The sequence below is a fragment of the Nuphar pumila genome, chromosome 11 (genome assembly GCF_984573655.1).
Source record: "Nuphar pumila chromosome 11, dmNupPumi1.hap1.1, whole genome shotgun sequence".
NCBI classification, from domain to species: domain Eukaryota; kingdom Viridiplantae; phylum Streptophyta; class Magnoliopsida; order Nymphaeales; family Nymphaeaceae; genus Nuphar; species Nuphar pumila.
The window spans coordinates 7,469,916-7,485,131 of record NC_143259.1 but is presented as its reverse complement, the minus strand read 5'-3'; the positions used below and the strand labels follow the sequence as shown (position 1 = coordinate 7,485,131).

General features: G+C 37.9%; 1 protein-coding gene across 1 annotated transcript; it reads right to left on the bottom strand.

Moving 5' to 3' along the window:
• Nucleotides 1–578: 578 nt before the first annotated feature.
• LOC149821807 (protein LUTEIN DEFICIENT 5, chloroplastic-like) lies at nt 579–14,316 on the bottom strand. The gene is made up of 15 exons (XM_089980056.1): nt 14,013–14,316; nt 7,198–7,408; nt 6,962–7,033; nt 6,758–6,868; nt 6,432–6,623; nt 6,181–6,342; nt 5,929–6,024; nt 5,742–5,843; nt 4,636–4,668; nt 4,408–4,488; nt 4,231–4,313; nt 2,067–2,198; nt 1,355–1,415; nt 1,095–1,160; nt 579–1,022 (listed from the first exon to the last, which is right to left on the bottom strand). The coding sequence occupies exons 1-15, from the start codon at nt 14,258–14,260 to the stop codon at nt 903–905; spliced, it is 1,770 nt and encodes a 589-aa protein (XP_089836182.1). The 5' UTR covers nt 14,261–14,316; the 3' UTR covers nt 579–902.
• Between the last annotated feature and the right edge of the window lie 900 nt (nt 14,317–15,216).

The following is a 15,216-nucleotide window of genomic DNA, read 5'->3' as shown; positions in this document are numbered from 1 at the left end:
GGACAGGGCCTGTCAGTTGTGGGGCCCAAGGCCTGATGGAGGCAATCAGGTGCTTAATCCACAAATTTTGTGCCATGTGATTGCACCCAATCCGGACTCATTTTTTAGGGTACCTAGCCAAATTAAAGTTCGGCCCAGACTGCATTTTGCAAACCCAGCCTTCTTTTAATAAGGCCCAAGACAATTCAAATTTCAATGGGCCTGACCCGGGCCCAAACCCTGCAATAACTGGGAAGGGACGGGGGTGCACTGATGTGAAGCCTGGGGTCGGGTCAGACCTGTCGGGCCCTTAATAGGACCGACCTGGCTCGACACAGTTTACAAATGTTTATGGTAATGGCTCACTAATTATATACTTTTGCACCCATTGCAACAGTATAATTCAATACAGTGAATTTTCTCACAGTTTGTTTCAAATGTTACTGGAAGATGGAAATCTTGCAATAAAGAAAAGTTTTTTCTTTTTTCTCAATAAAATCCTAGGAATAGGCAACTAAAAATATTAAATTTATACAAAACATATCAAAATTGTAAAGAAAATGAGAGTGAGAGAGAGATGTTCTTTACAAGGCCGTGAAGCATAATACACACTCAATAGCAGATGCTCAGTGTTCATATTTGCAGTTATTGACCCGGTGCTTTGAGTGGTGTGCAGAAGCTAAAGGGCAATTTGCAGAATTTCCTATGAACTCTCCCGCTTACAAGTTAAACCACTCAATGCACAATCTAGATCGTGTATACAACAGATCATGGGGCTTTGGAGCACTCATTTAGCACATAATTAATCAGGATTAATTTTGAATTCATAGCCCCTTAATAATTCATGCCACAAACTGCAAACCATGACTGCTTTTCACGCACCAACAGATGCAGGTTGATCAGGAAAAGGTTTTCCAGTCAGATCAGTCTACAGTCAGTGTCTGTACCCCCAAGGAAGGAATTACAGGCGGCTTTGATCTACGTGTTACAGTCATCTTCAGTCCCTCGGTAGTGTGGATGGTTGCTCCTGTTGTCATCCCCACCTGCATGGGCAGAATGGTTGCTTGTAAATGGTGCACTCAAGAAGTAAAGTTTCAGGCAAACGATATTATTACCAGTGGCGCTCCCGGAGCCATCTCAAAGTTGAATCTCCGCACAAGCATTGCAACAGCTACAATGACCTGTAATGACCATTTGCAATGAAGTTATGATTACCCTTCAAGTTTCTCCAATCATGGGCAGAAATCATCATAAGCAAAGACAGTTGTGCAGGGGTGCAACCAATAGCAGCCTCTACTAGCAATGGTATCAGATCAAATTTCCAATAAAATATCCAGAGAAGTTTGTGTCACGATTTTGATAGTAAGATTTTTACCTCATATGAAGCAAACATATATCCAATGCACTTGCGTGGACCTCCACCAAAAGGCAAATAACTGAGAATTCAAACATTTGATCAGAAATATATGATGAATCCTCAGTAATATTGACATCATCTTTTTGTCAGAAACAAAAAAAATGGTATATTAAGCATCATCCACGAATAAGCACATATCATGTGCGCTTTGAGGGGTGTTTCACTCATGCGACATGCTCGGGCGGGCACGTTTGATACATGACATAGGGTGAGTCCGAGATGCGTCTCATGGGTCCTGAACAAGCACTGCCCAGAATGTCTGGGCTGCGTTTGTTCACTGATTCAAACACGCACTTAATGTTGCCTTCCAAAGATGCCCATCCTATTCAAATAGCTAATTTATTTACCATACTATAATAAAGTATTGACAGTGTCAGTCAGTATATATATATATATATATATATATATATATATAGAGAGAGAGAGAGAGAGAGAGATGTATATGCATGTGTATGTATCATTTTATTTTACACTAAATTTCAAAAGACGTGTCACCTCCCTGACAACTCATCAAGCCTCCCAACAGAAAAATGGAAAAGGCACTAACATGCCTATATCAAAGAGAGACACATTTTGATCTACACATTTTACAAAGGAGTTTTAAATCATCATATTCATAGCCATTGTAAATGTCATCATGATATATAATTGTGAAAAAACAAGAACAAACCTGAAATTTTGATTGATTTCATTTGGATTTGGTCCATCAACAGGCCACCTTTCAGGATTGAACTTCTCTGCGTCAACCCAAATATCAGGGGAATGGTGGAGATTCCAAACAGAGATGAAAATGTCCTCCCCCCTGCCATCATGGTCAAGCAAATATGTGAAGAAAACAAATAGAAGAAGAAAAGTGTCATGAATAATATAAAAGGTACTAATTTGTTGTGATTAATTAGGTCCGTTACATTTTCTTTTTCAATTAGGACAAGGTTTTTGCCTGTTTTCCTCTTTTGAACTTATTAATTCTGCTGCATAAGCGGCTAGCATTGTTAGAGATAAGATTCTGGAAGGAACGGTCACCCCAACTCCTTCCCAAATGGACTCTCTCGTTAATGTACAGCTGAAAGGAAAGACTCCAAATGAATCAAATGAGGATCACGATAGAAAGGAAAAATCGGTTGTGATAAGAATCCTCAAACCATCATCTGCTAAAGTCCAGCTGAGCTTACCTAATCCGGAATATCGTGATAGAGAGGGAAGGTCTCCAACCAAGATCAGTATTCTTAATTCTAAGGATAATCTAGATCTTTCCAAATGTATTGAACTCTCATTGTAATCTATATAAAGGCAATAAGAGGAGAGTCCCTATTCAACGATTGAATAGAGAGACTGTCGTGGATGTAGGTATTTACCGAACCACGTTAAAATAGACTTTGTGTATGTGAGTTTATTTGGTATATCGTGTGAGTGTAGTTCATATTATTGTGTGAGTGTGGTTCATAATATCATATTAAGCATACATTCATTCTTCCATGTGATGCCTTTCGCATCACCCAATGTTGATAATTTTTTTATGCTAACATGGATCCCTTTAGAGAGTTTGTGAACAATTTTTTTGGTTCAAGAGACTACAAAGGAACAAATAATTTTTTGGATGAGATAACCAGTTCAGATCACATAGTTTTTAGGATAATTTACATTTAGGCGCCTAACATATGGCAAATTAGTGTTTAGCTGCCTCAATTGTCAAATCTTTAAGACACACCTACCTTTTCAAGAAACTGCTCAATGATAGCCTGAGTTACTTTTTATATCACGTAACTCTTGAAAATGACACCTTTAACCTTTTCCTCTCTTTAAATTATTGAATTTCCACTTTTTCCTTATTTTTTTGGCTACAGCTAATCGCAAATAAGTAATTTCAGATGGTAAAAGCAACACAGGCGGTCATCTGAGCAATTTCTTAAAGATAGGCCTTTATCTTAAATATTTGAAAACTGCATGGCTAGTGTAAATTCATCATACATTAGGTACACAAACATATTAGCTATTAAGCTTCCTTAGTTTGGACAGACATAAATTGTAGATTTTGGGTCACTATGTATCAAGTTGCACAAACATAAGGTAGTGCATATCATAAATTGTAGACTTTGGACCACATGTAAAATGTATTCCAAAAAAGAACATAGATGTTAACAACTATTTCAGCTGGTACACGTTATATTTGTTTAGATGAAAGCCCAAGACATAAACTCTTCATTGGAATACTGGAGAGAGTGCCATAATTTCAGTTGTCTAAAGATTTTGATAAACCGATTGTATTCTATGAGGGTACTGGTTTACATGCAAACATGTTTTCCATGTAGTGGATCCCTGTATTTAAATGTCAGTATTATCGAAAGGGATGTTAATATTTTATCCCATAATTATAAACATTTCTTATTGGAGAGTTTGGTTCTACACAGAAACAAAGACCTTAAAGCCAAACATTGGGAGTCACCCAGAGAGGAGTTAGGAACAAGATCAGTTATACACCAAAAAGAAAGAGACATAAAAAAGTGAGAAAAATTGGTGCAGACCACTATGTGCAAAACCTAAATGAACCATATTTATAGAGATGAAGGGGGTTCAGACTTCAGACTAGGTAATCTTATCAGATTCCAATCAGATGTTTAAAATGGCTATAGCCTGCAGGTCCTTGTTACTTGACTGACATATTTGACACAGCTATTGTTGTTTATATCCAGTATACTGTTATCATCACTCAACATAAATTTTCAGTTTGCTAATTATAGAAAATAAAAACCATAAATAATGTAATAAGCAGGAAAAATAGTCTTATGCTACATCTAACAAAAATTAAATGCTTAAAGATTTTGCTTGTGACAAACCTCTTGATTCGGTAGTCTCCAATTACATCATCCTCAAGAGAACGACGAATCAACACTGGTGGCTGTGGATACAGTCTCATTGACTACAAGAAATAACACAAACAACAAAATAGTACAGCTAACGTAGAATAAACAATTAAGTGCTAGGTGTACATTGTTAGATCCCAGAAATATTACCTCATTGATGACTCGTGTTGTGTACTTCAGATTTTTCATGTCTTCTATAGTTGGAAAGTGATCCCCCAATACACAATCCACCTGAAAGTCAGAGCACAATAGAGAGAAAAGAATGAAAAACCAACAATGACAAAGCAGTGATACTATAAATGTAGAGGATTCAATTCATCTCTACACTAGTGGTCCAAAAGTGTATGACTTTGTTCATACTAAAAGAAAAGAACTAACCTCATTTTGAAGATTTTCCATGACAGTAGGCTCCTGTACATAAGAAAAGGTAACTAAATTCGTCACAATTTGTCATTAAGAAATAGAGTTGAAAAATCATAGATAATAGAACATGCATTCAATTGTGATGATTGCAAACTAACATAGAAATAACACATTACATGTTGCATGTCATAAGCTCCAATGTGGGGTTACCCATAACCCCATATTTCTTACCCAATTCCACCAAAACCCAACTATTTCTTCTTTCTTCTGAATTTGTTTTGAGTCATTTTATGCAGAAACTCAGTATCGTTGAGCTTCACTCTTCTTTCATCAGATGTAACATCTCTAGAGTCTAGACTGTTCATCAACAAATTGAGACACCAGTCACACCACACTACATTATAAGAAAAAATAAAATAAAATAGTACCAGAAGTAGGGACAACACAAATTTTGATGTACTCACAGCCTAAGCCTATACAATTTGTCATTAAGAAAGAGAGTGCCTTGAAAAATGGTTGATAACAGAATGAGCATTCGGTTGTGATGATTGCAAACTAATGCAGAAATAACATGTAACGTGTTGCATGACGTAAGATCCAATATGTGACAATACAAGCAACAGTATAACCAGTCTACACTGAATATAGTTACAAAGTACAAACTAACTGCAATCATACAATGCAAAAACAACTTTTTCCTCAAATTCTCAATTATTGGAAAAGGATAAAAGTAAACAAAGCAGTTAGCCATTCAAGCTATCTGGTCAATGGATACTAACTATTGTCTAAATTCCGAACTTGGAAAAGAGTGGAAAGGTAAAAAAGAAAAACATCACCGCCAAAGTACAGAACATAGAAAGCATCAGCACTCAAAAGTTGGCTAACAAGTTGATGGGTGAAATGATTTGGATTCATCTGGAGACTCAACTGCTTTTCAGGTCAGTTCATGTACTAATGTGTATTACCACTGGAATTATCTGATGGGCATCATCATGCATAAGCATTTAGACATTTAAAGTGGAAATAGATATCAAACAGATTCATTTATGGCACTGATGAAAGCTTCCCCAAAACCTTTCCCAGACTACGAGAACAAGAGTCCACAACAAAAGGACCTTTACCTTGGAGAGAAGATAAAAGGTCCAAGTCAACACTGCAGCAGATGCCTCATGTCCAGCAATCAGCATGGTCATCAAGTCATCACGTAGTTGCTTGCTAGAGACCTACACAAAATAGCAAAAAGGAAACTGCTGATGATCTGCAAAGGCAATTGGGAAGACATGTTGATGAAGCAGAGGGAAGTCATACGTCATCTCCTGATGCCAAAAGAAAATGCAGAATGCTAGGATCCTGTTCATTCATGTATTCCTCATGGAACTCCGTCTCTTCATTTTCTACTATTCTCTGTGCATACAGAAAAAGTGAAGAATGAAGCCAAAGCATTAGGCGAGAATTTAGTATTGTATCAATGGTAAGGGAATTTTCAACTCAATTGTACTATAAAAAATACTATCAGGCCAATACGAGTAACTTTATATTCGAGAGAAATTTGAAATTTACCTTGCATATAGCAATAAGGTCATCAAGTATGCCGTTTATCAATGTGAGGGCAGCTGTAACCTTTCTAAGATTAGGTGAGATGTCTTTCCATATGGGTATTTTCCAGTATGGCACAACAGCAACACTTCGATTTTCCGCTTCACGTAACACAGTGTAAACTGCCTGAACTTACAAAGTACAAGGTAACTTGACTATAATTGACGAATAAAGAATGGAACCAAGCATTAATGATAACCATGAGGCAAATTTACCTCCACAATTCCAGTATCATTGGTTAAAGAATCAAACTCATAATTAAACACTGCCTTGCCGATGATATCCAATGTCAACCTTGAAAAAAGTGATTCCATTTCGACATCCTCTCCAGCTTGAGCAGCAGCATCTACCTTCTGGCAAAGCCTATCTGAAGCTTTTGCAAAAAGGCTGATCATGGCTTCCACATACTGCACACATCAGAGAAAATCGTTACATGGAAATCCAAAATTCCAAACTAATCATTTTCCTGACAAAAGGCATGAAAACTACCAAAAACATGCAGTATAAGGAATTCAGCAAAAACTTGAATTTCTCAAACCACCTTCTTATGCAATGCCGGGACAATTGCTCGGCTTCTGACACGCCATATCTCTCCATCGGCTGGTATCAGTCCCTTACCCATGACAAAGTCAAGAATCTCTCCCAAGATACCCTGAATTGCTGTTCGTTTTTTAGCACATACCAACTAGTTCACGATCAAAGAAAGTTTCATATATGAAAAAGCCAAACAAACTAAATCTGCTACCTTTGAGTAAGCTTTTGAATTTTCTCTCAATATATGTTTAGTAATGGAAGGGTCAGAGACTATTATAAACGACTGCAAAAACAATATTGAAGAGTAATAACAATCGGTTAACAATATCTGTTAAACTCGATAGGATAATGTGTATAAACTCTGGACAAACATAAATGAATAAATACATACAAAAAAAGGCAAAAATGGGGAAGGAAAAGAACACACTACAGAGAAGAAACACTCACTTTGGGACCAAACGTCAACCTGAAAAATCCACCATATGTAAGGAACAGCCTATACAGAGGAATAAAGAAGGGCTGATTCCTAATGCTCTTGACCGATCCTCTCGCCTCCGGAATTTCCAAACTGTCATCGATGAACCTCAATAGAACATCGCCCAGAAACTCTCCAGGGGCACCAAATTTCGCCAATGCTTCGCTCAACTGGGAAAACCACCTTTTCCCATCACACATTCAAACATAAACAATGTTAGGAAAGTTTTAAATTATTAATGGTTACTACCAAAAGTGTTTTGAAGAGTTTAGTCCAATATCTAAGAGAGAAAAGTTTTTCAAGAGGTTTAAATAGAGAGTTTGTAATCTATTCTTTACTTTGGTAAGCCTTGAGTATTTAGGTGGATTGCGGACGTTGCTGCGCATCGTGCAGCAACGGACGCGCCGTTCGCGCACACGCGCGCGCGCGTGCGTGCGCAAGGGCACTTGAGGCGCAATGTGGCGTTTTGATGGCGCACTTTGCACTTCGCACGCTCGCAGCGGTGCGAGGTGCATATGAGGCGCAAATATCCATTTTGATTTTTCGGTTTTGAGACATCTGGCCGTTTGAAAGGTTTTAATAGCATTTATATTGAGTTTAAGACACTTTGTGACTGTTGGACGGTTTTGGAGGCCTTTGATTGACAGTCAAAGGTGGGTGACCGTTCAGGTACCTTTCATCCTATTTTAAGACTGTCAGATTTATGGCCTTTAATCTCATTTATCGCAAAACCGTTCAGGTACCTTTCATCCTATTTTCAAACTGTCAGATTTATGGCCTTTAATCTCATTTATCGCAAAACGTTTTGGCCTCTCTAAAAGGTTATAAATATCTTCTATTTTCGTCTTTTGGAAATCAGAATTTCTGACTCTCCAGTTTTCTCCTTTCTTTCTTCTCGGTTTGGCTTGCAGAGTTCATGTGTGGGAGAGGTCATCTGTTCTTGCGAAGCAGTGACTCTCTTGAGGTTCAAGCCTAGTTGTATCCTGGGAACTCAGTCGTAACAAAACCCTTTTTCGCATCTTCGGAATTTCCGGAGTGGGGCGATTGAAGTTCTAAAGATAGCGATCTTAAGAACGTGCCTCTAGGCTTGAATTCTCTTTTCTGAAATCCTGTTTTCACTAGGTTGGTTTAACAATTTTAGAACTTCAATTATGGCCTCTGGTTCGACATCCAACTCCATCAATCTGCTTAGCCGTGACCTTGAAAAACTTGATCGATTTGATGGGTCAAACTTCAAGCGGTGGCAATCAATCAAAGGTATCTTTCTTGCTGTCTGAACTGCATATCGACTATGTCCTCAAAAAGTCTTGTCCCACTGTCGTTGCTGGAGAAGTTGAGACAGAAGAACAGAAGAAAGAGCGAGAGAAGTGGCATACTGACAACTACAGATACAAAGGGCATATCCTGAACACTTTAGCCGATTCACTCTTTGACCTGTATTCACCATTGGAGTCGGCTGGAGAGTTGTGGAATGCTCTCGAGATCAAGTACAATGCAGAAGATGCTGGTAACAAAAGGTTTATAGTAGATCAGTATGTTAATTTTTCTATTGTTGATGATAAGCCTATACTTGCTCAAATTCATGAGATGCAAATACTGGCCTATAAGATCAAAGGAGAAGGTATGTATCTTGATGATGACTTCCAAGTTGCTGTCATCATTGGGAAGCTGCCGGATTCCTGGAAAGAATATAGGAATCACCTAAAACATAAAAATGAGAAAATCACTTTAGATGGCCTTCTTAAGGACATCCGAATTGAGGAAGAGACTCGTCTTCGTGACAAAAAGAATTCGAGTCCTAAACAAGGTTATCCTAAAGTGAATTTTGTTAGTAACAAGGGTGGCAAAATCATGAAAACCCAGAAAATCAAAAAGAATTTTGTGAAAGGGAAAAAGCCAACTGATAAAAAGAAAATTAGTTGCTATGTTTGTGGCAAGTTTGGCCATTTTGCTAGAGAATGCAGAGAACGGAAGAGGACTGGTCCTAAGCCAAATGAGTCAGAGGAGAGGCTTGTTGCTGTAATCTCTGAAACCTTTATGGTGGCTGCAAATAAGGACTGGTACCTGGATACTGGAAGCACTGTTCATGTGGCAAACGACAGGAACTTGTTCAAGTCGTATGAAGTAGTGGGGGAGGGATGCAATCTCTTTATGGGAAACTCTTCCTCAACTAAAGTGCTGGGAAAAGGGAGTGTGGAAATTAAGTTCACCTCCGGGAAAGTCCTAACACTTGAGAATGTCCACTATGCTCCAGAAGTTCGGAAAAATTTAATCTCTGCAGATCTCCTGTCACGAAATGGTTTTAAGATTGTTATTGAGTCTGGGATTGTAACTGTGACCAAAGGGAAAATCTTTGTAGGAAAAGGGTTTGCCACTGGTGGTATGTTCAAGATGAGCATAAATGAAGCTACTACTTCTGTTTATATGGTTGACTCTTATTTTCTTTGGCATTCAAGATTAGGACATATAAATTCTCGTTGCATTCATAATATGAATAACTTTGGTCTTCTTCCGTGTCATGTGAAAATAGAACATAAACATAAGTGTGAGACATGCATTCAAACTAAGCTAACTAGACTCTTGTTTCCTAGTGTAGAAAAGAATTATAAATTGCTTGAATTAGTGCATTCTGATGTGTGTACGATGGATAATGTTTTGAGTCGTGGTGGCAATAGGTACTTTATTACCTTTATAGATGATTACTCAAAATTTTGTTATGTTTATTTGTTGAAACATAAATCTGAAGCATTTTCCAAATTTCTTCTTTATCTAGCTGAAGTACAAAATAGGTTTAAAACAAAGATTGTACATTTAAGAACAGATAGAGGAGATGAATAATTAGGTGGAGAATTTGATAAATTCTGTGAAGATAATGGTATTATCCATCAAACGTCAGCTCCTAGAACTCCTGAACAGAATGGAGTAGCAGAAAGGAAAAACAGAACACTTGTAGAAATGATGAATGCTATGCTTCTTAATACGGGTTTGCATTCCAACTTATGGGGAGAAGCTATACTTTCTGCCTGTTATATTCTTAATCGAGTTCCTTATTCCAAATCTGATAAATCACCTTATGAATTGTGTTTTGGTAAGAAACCTAATCTTAGTTATTTTCGTGTTTGGGGTTGTTTAGCATATGTTAAAATTCCAGAAAATAAAAGGAAGAAGGTTGGACCTAAAGCATTTAAATGTGCATTTGTTGGGTATGCTGAACATAGTAAAGCATATAGATTTTTGGACATTGTTAATGATGTTATTGTAGAATCTAGAGATGCATCTTTCATAGAACATAAAAATGCATTTGATTCTCTTCTTGATGGCAGCCGGATTATAGTAGATGAACTTCCTGTAAATGACATGATTGAATATTCTAATGAATGTGTTGATGAACCAGAAACTGAAGTTAGACTCAGTAAACGCATTAGAAAACCAACTAATTTTGGTTCTGACTTTTATACATTTCTAATTGAGAATGATCCTGTGTCTTTTCAAGAGGCTATGTCTTCTCAAGATGCTGCCTTTTGGAGAGAAGCTATTAATGATGAAATAGAATCAATTATGTCTAATAATGTTTGGAAATTAGTGGATTTACCTGTTGGTTGCAAAACTATTGGCTGCAAATGGATTTTCAAAAAGAAATTAAAAGTTGATGGTACAATCGATAAATTTAAAGCACGTTTGGTTGCAAAAGGCTTTAAACAAAAAGAAGGTATTGATTATTTTGATACTTTTGCTCCTGTAACCAGAATATCTACTATTAGAATTCTGATTGCCATGGCTGCCATATATAAGCTTCAAATCCATCAAATGGACGTGAAAACGACATTTTTGAATGGAGAATTAGATGAAGAGATATATCTGGAGCAACCTGAAGGTTTTGTAGTGCTAGGGCAAGAGCGCAAAGTTTGCAAACTTAAGAAATCCTTATATGGATTAAAGCAAGCCCCTAAGCAATGGCATGAAAAATTTGATAGTTCTCTGGTGCATAATGGTTTTAAAATTCATGATGCGGACAAATGTGTCTACAGTAAAGTAGATAGTGGCTCAATTATTATTATTTGTTTATATGTTGATGATATGCTTATTTTGGGTAACAATAGTGAATGCATAAATCAAACAAAAGGATTTTTATCTTCCTTGTTTTGTATGAAAGACTTGGGTGTTGCAGATGTTATTTTAGGAATCAAAATAATAAGAAATAAAAATGGCATCATATTATGTCAATCACACTATATTGAGAAAATTCTTACAAAGTATGGATATCTTAATAGTTCACCAGCATGCACCCCATATGATCCAAATATGAAATTGACTCCTAATGATGGTACTAGTGTTCAACAATTAAAATATGCCAGTGTTGTAGGTAGCCTTATGTATGCAATGAACTGCACAAGGCCTGACATTGCCTATGCAATGAGTAAAGTGTGTAGATACACTAATAATCCTGGTCATCAACACTGGAATGCAGTAAACAGGATTCTTAGATATCTAAAGCATACTTTAGACTATGAAATTCACTATACCGAGTTTCCTGCTGTTATTGAAGGGTATAGTGATGCAAGTTGGAATACTGACTTTGAAGATTCCAAGTCTACGAGTGGTTGGGTTTTTACCTTTGGAGGAGGAGCAGTTGCATGGGGGTCTAAGAAACAGACCTGTATAACTCATTCTACAATGGAATCTGAGTTTATTGCTTTGGCATCTGCTTGTAGAGAAGCTGAATGACTTAAGAATATGCTAGTGGATATTCCACTAGGTGAGAAGCCTATACCTGCTATTTCAATGTTTTGTGATAGCCAATCAGCTATATGTAAAGCAGGTAATATGAAATACAATGGGAAGTCTAGACATATTAGTCTAAGACACAGTTTTATAAGACAAATGATTGATGACAATATTATTTCATTGAAATATGTGAAGTCATGTCAAAATTTGGCAGACCCATTTACGAAAGGCCTTTCGAGAGATGTCATCAATAAAACATCGAGGGGAATGGGAATTAAGCCAATTAAGTCATCACCTAAGGATACCCAACCTAGAGCGTTGGAGATCCCACATGCATAGGTTCAATGGGAAACGAATTGGTGAATGACAGATATTGAGCATATTTATGTAAGCCCATTACTGATGTGTGCTCATGAGCTGTAACTAATATGAGGGTTGAGCTAATAGCTCTTAATGAGTTTGTAGGCTTTAAGGCTAAGGTGTGTGTTACAGTACACCTAGACAAACTCACCTATATGAGTGTAGAAATGTGAGCCGTTTCTTATGAGAATTGGCAATTCTCTAGAGCACTCATGAATCCAGGAAAGCACAAGGCTCTAAATGTGCCAACATGAAATCCACACAATCGAACTTTTGGAAACCGATGTATGATTGAAAACTCCGTTAACAATATAAGGAGCTAAGTTCAAGGTAAGTCCACTTAGCACCTTGGTTAATTTAGGTTTTCTTTCAAATAGTGGGGGTTCAAGTCATGCAGACACTCTCACAAATGCATAGGTTTCTATGCAAGCCAAATATATTTTAAAACTAGTGGGGGATTGTTAGGAAAGTTTTAAATTATTAATGGTTACTACCAAAAGTGTTTTGAAGAGTTTAGTCCAATATCTAAGAGAGAAAAGTTTTTCAAGAGGTTTAAATAGAGAGTTTGTAATCTATTCTTTACTTTGGTAAGCCTTGAGTATTTAGGTGGATTGCGGACGTTGCTGCGCATCGTGCAGCAACGGACGCGCCGTTCGCGCACACGCGCGCGCGCGTGCGTGCGCAAGGGCACTTGAGGCGCAATGTGGCGTTTTGATGGCGCACTTTGCACTTCGCACGCTCGCAGCGGTGCGAGGTGCATATGAGGCGCAAATATCCATTTTGATTTTTCGGTTTTGAGACATCTGGCCGTTTGAAAGGTTTTAATAGCATTTATATTGAGTTTAAGGCGCTTTGTGACTGTTGGACGGTTTTGGAGGCCTTTGATTGACAGTCAAAGGTGGGTGACCGTTCAGGTACCTTTCATCCTATTTTAAGACTGTCAGATTTATGGCCTTTAATCTCATTTATCGCAAAACCGTTCAGGTACCTTTCATCCTATTTTCAAACTGTCAGATTTATGGCCTTTAATCTCATTTATCGCAAAACGTTTTGGCCTCTCTAAAAGGTTATAAATATCTTCTATTTTCGTCTTTTGGAAATCAGAATTTCTGACTCTCCAGTTTTCTCCTTTCTTTCTTCTCGGTTTGGCTTGCAGAGTTCATGTGTGGGAGAGGTCATCTGTTCTTGCGAAGCAGTGACTCTCTTGAGGTTCAAGCCTAGTTGTATCCTGGGAACTCAGTCGTAACAAAACCCTTTTTCGCATCTTCGGAATTTCCGGAGTGGGGCGATTGAAGTTCTAAAGATAGCGATCTTAAGAACGTGCCTCTAGGCTTGAATTCTCTTTTCTGAAATCCTGTTTTCACTAGGTTGGTTTAACAAACAATTCAGTCCAAATTCGCACAAAAGGAAGGAACCCAACCAACATAAAAAAAAAAAAGAAAAAAGAAAACATTCCCGCAAAAGGATGCTCTGAAAACCAAAAAAAAAAACTCTTCCATCAATCCAAACAGAAGCCACACACGCCAAACCACATTCACGGACAAAATCAAAGACACCCATCTAAAAAAAAGCGAACACCCACAAAATAATTCCTGTAAAATCGATTCCATCACACTCCAGATATCAAAACTCATTCCATAAAAACCATACAGGATCAGAGAGACGCCCAAGGAAAAAGAGAAGCAACCAAACACAAGGGTACCTGGATTTTCCTACGGTGAATTCTCCGGAAGCGATCCGAGAGGACAAATCCTCCCATTGTTTCTCTTCCAACAACCGATCCACGCCGTCGTCGTTTCTCTGGGGAAGGGGAGATCTCCCGTTGGTGGAGCAAACCACCACCTTACCACCACTTCTCCGTAGAGAATCGAAGCGCGTTTTCGATGGTTTAGAGGAGGAGAAGTTCGGAAAGGACGAGGATTGCAGGAGAAAGGCGGTGGAGGCAGCCATTGTGGTGGCGGGAATCTGGTTTTGGTGCCACCACGCTCGCTCGAGTCTTATCCCCCCAACGTATACTTTTGGGCTCTGATCTGACCCGTCTCGGCTCGATAAAAATCAGATCGGTTGATGGGGGCGGAGTACTGCACCTAGCTAGGTTCGAGTAGCCTAGGTGACTGCTTACTACGATACGGCGAGGTTCCAAATGGGTTGCGGACTTTGTGTGCGTGCGTGTGTGTGGGTTTGGGGGGGGGGGCGGTCAATGGGGTTGTCTCTGCTTTCATGTGTTGGAAAGGTTCGGCATGACCGGGCTCGGTTCGAGTTTGAGGACATGGGCCACAATAAGCCTTCGCTGGGTTCTTGAGCCATACTTGATGACCATGTCACACAGCACGTGGACTGATGTGACATGTGAAAACCATTTATCTCTAGGACCATCCCAAAAGTCTTTTAAAAAAGAACTTGCATGTGTTTAATGCTTAATGTAAACCTAAAGATGTGTTTAACATTGCTTCTCCACTGCTTTAGATTAAATTCATTTAACAAGAAATCTTGATTTTTAGTTAATTAAATATTTTTGTGTAATATAAATTTTTGATTTTTTTGGTTTAGCTAAAAACGCATAAAAATATTCAAATCAATACATGCTATCTACTAAATTAACATAGTGATCGCATCTATGCATTTAGGGGGGTGATGTGTATCTTTCAAACTATTTGTCTCTCGCACTGTGTCATACATGATTAATCTAAACTTGTAGATATGTCTATCATTGCTTATTTATCAAAAATCATATTTTGGATCGAATCAATTTAACAAAATGTATTGATTTATAACAAATAAAATTTTTGGTGCAATGTTTCATTTAAATAAAAACACATCTAATCATACAAATGCTTAAACTAATACATGTTTAATACTAAATAAAGCATAGAGATTAACTATGTAGGTTTAGAGTAAACAAAAAA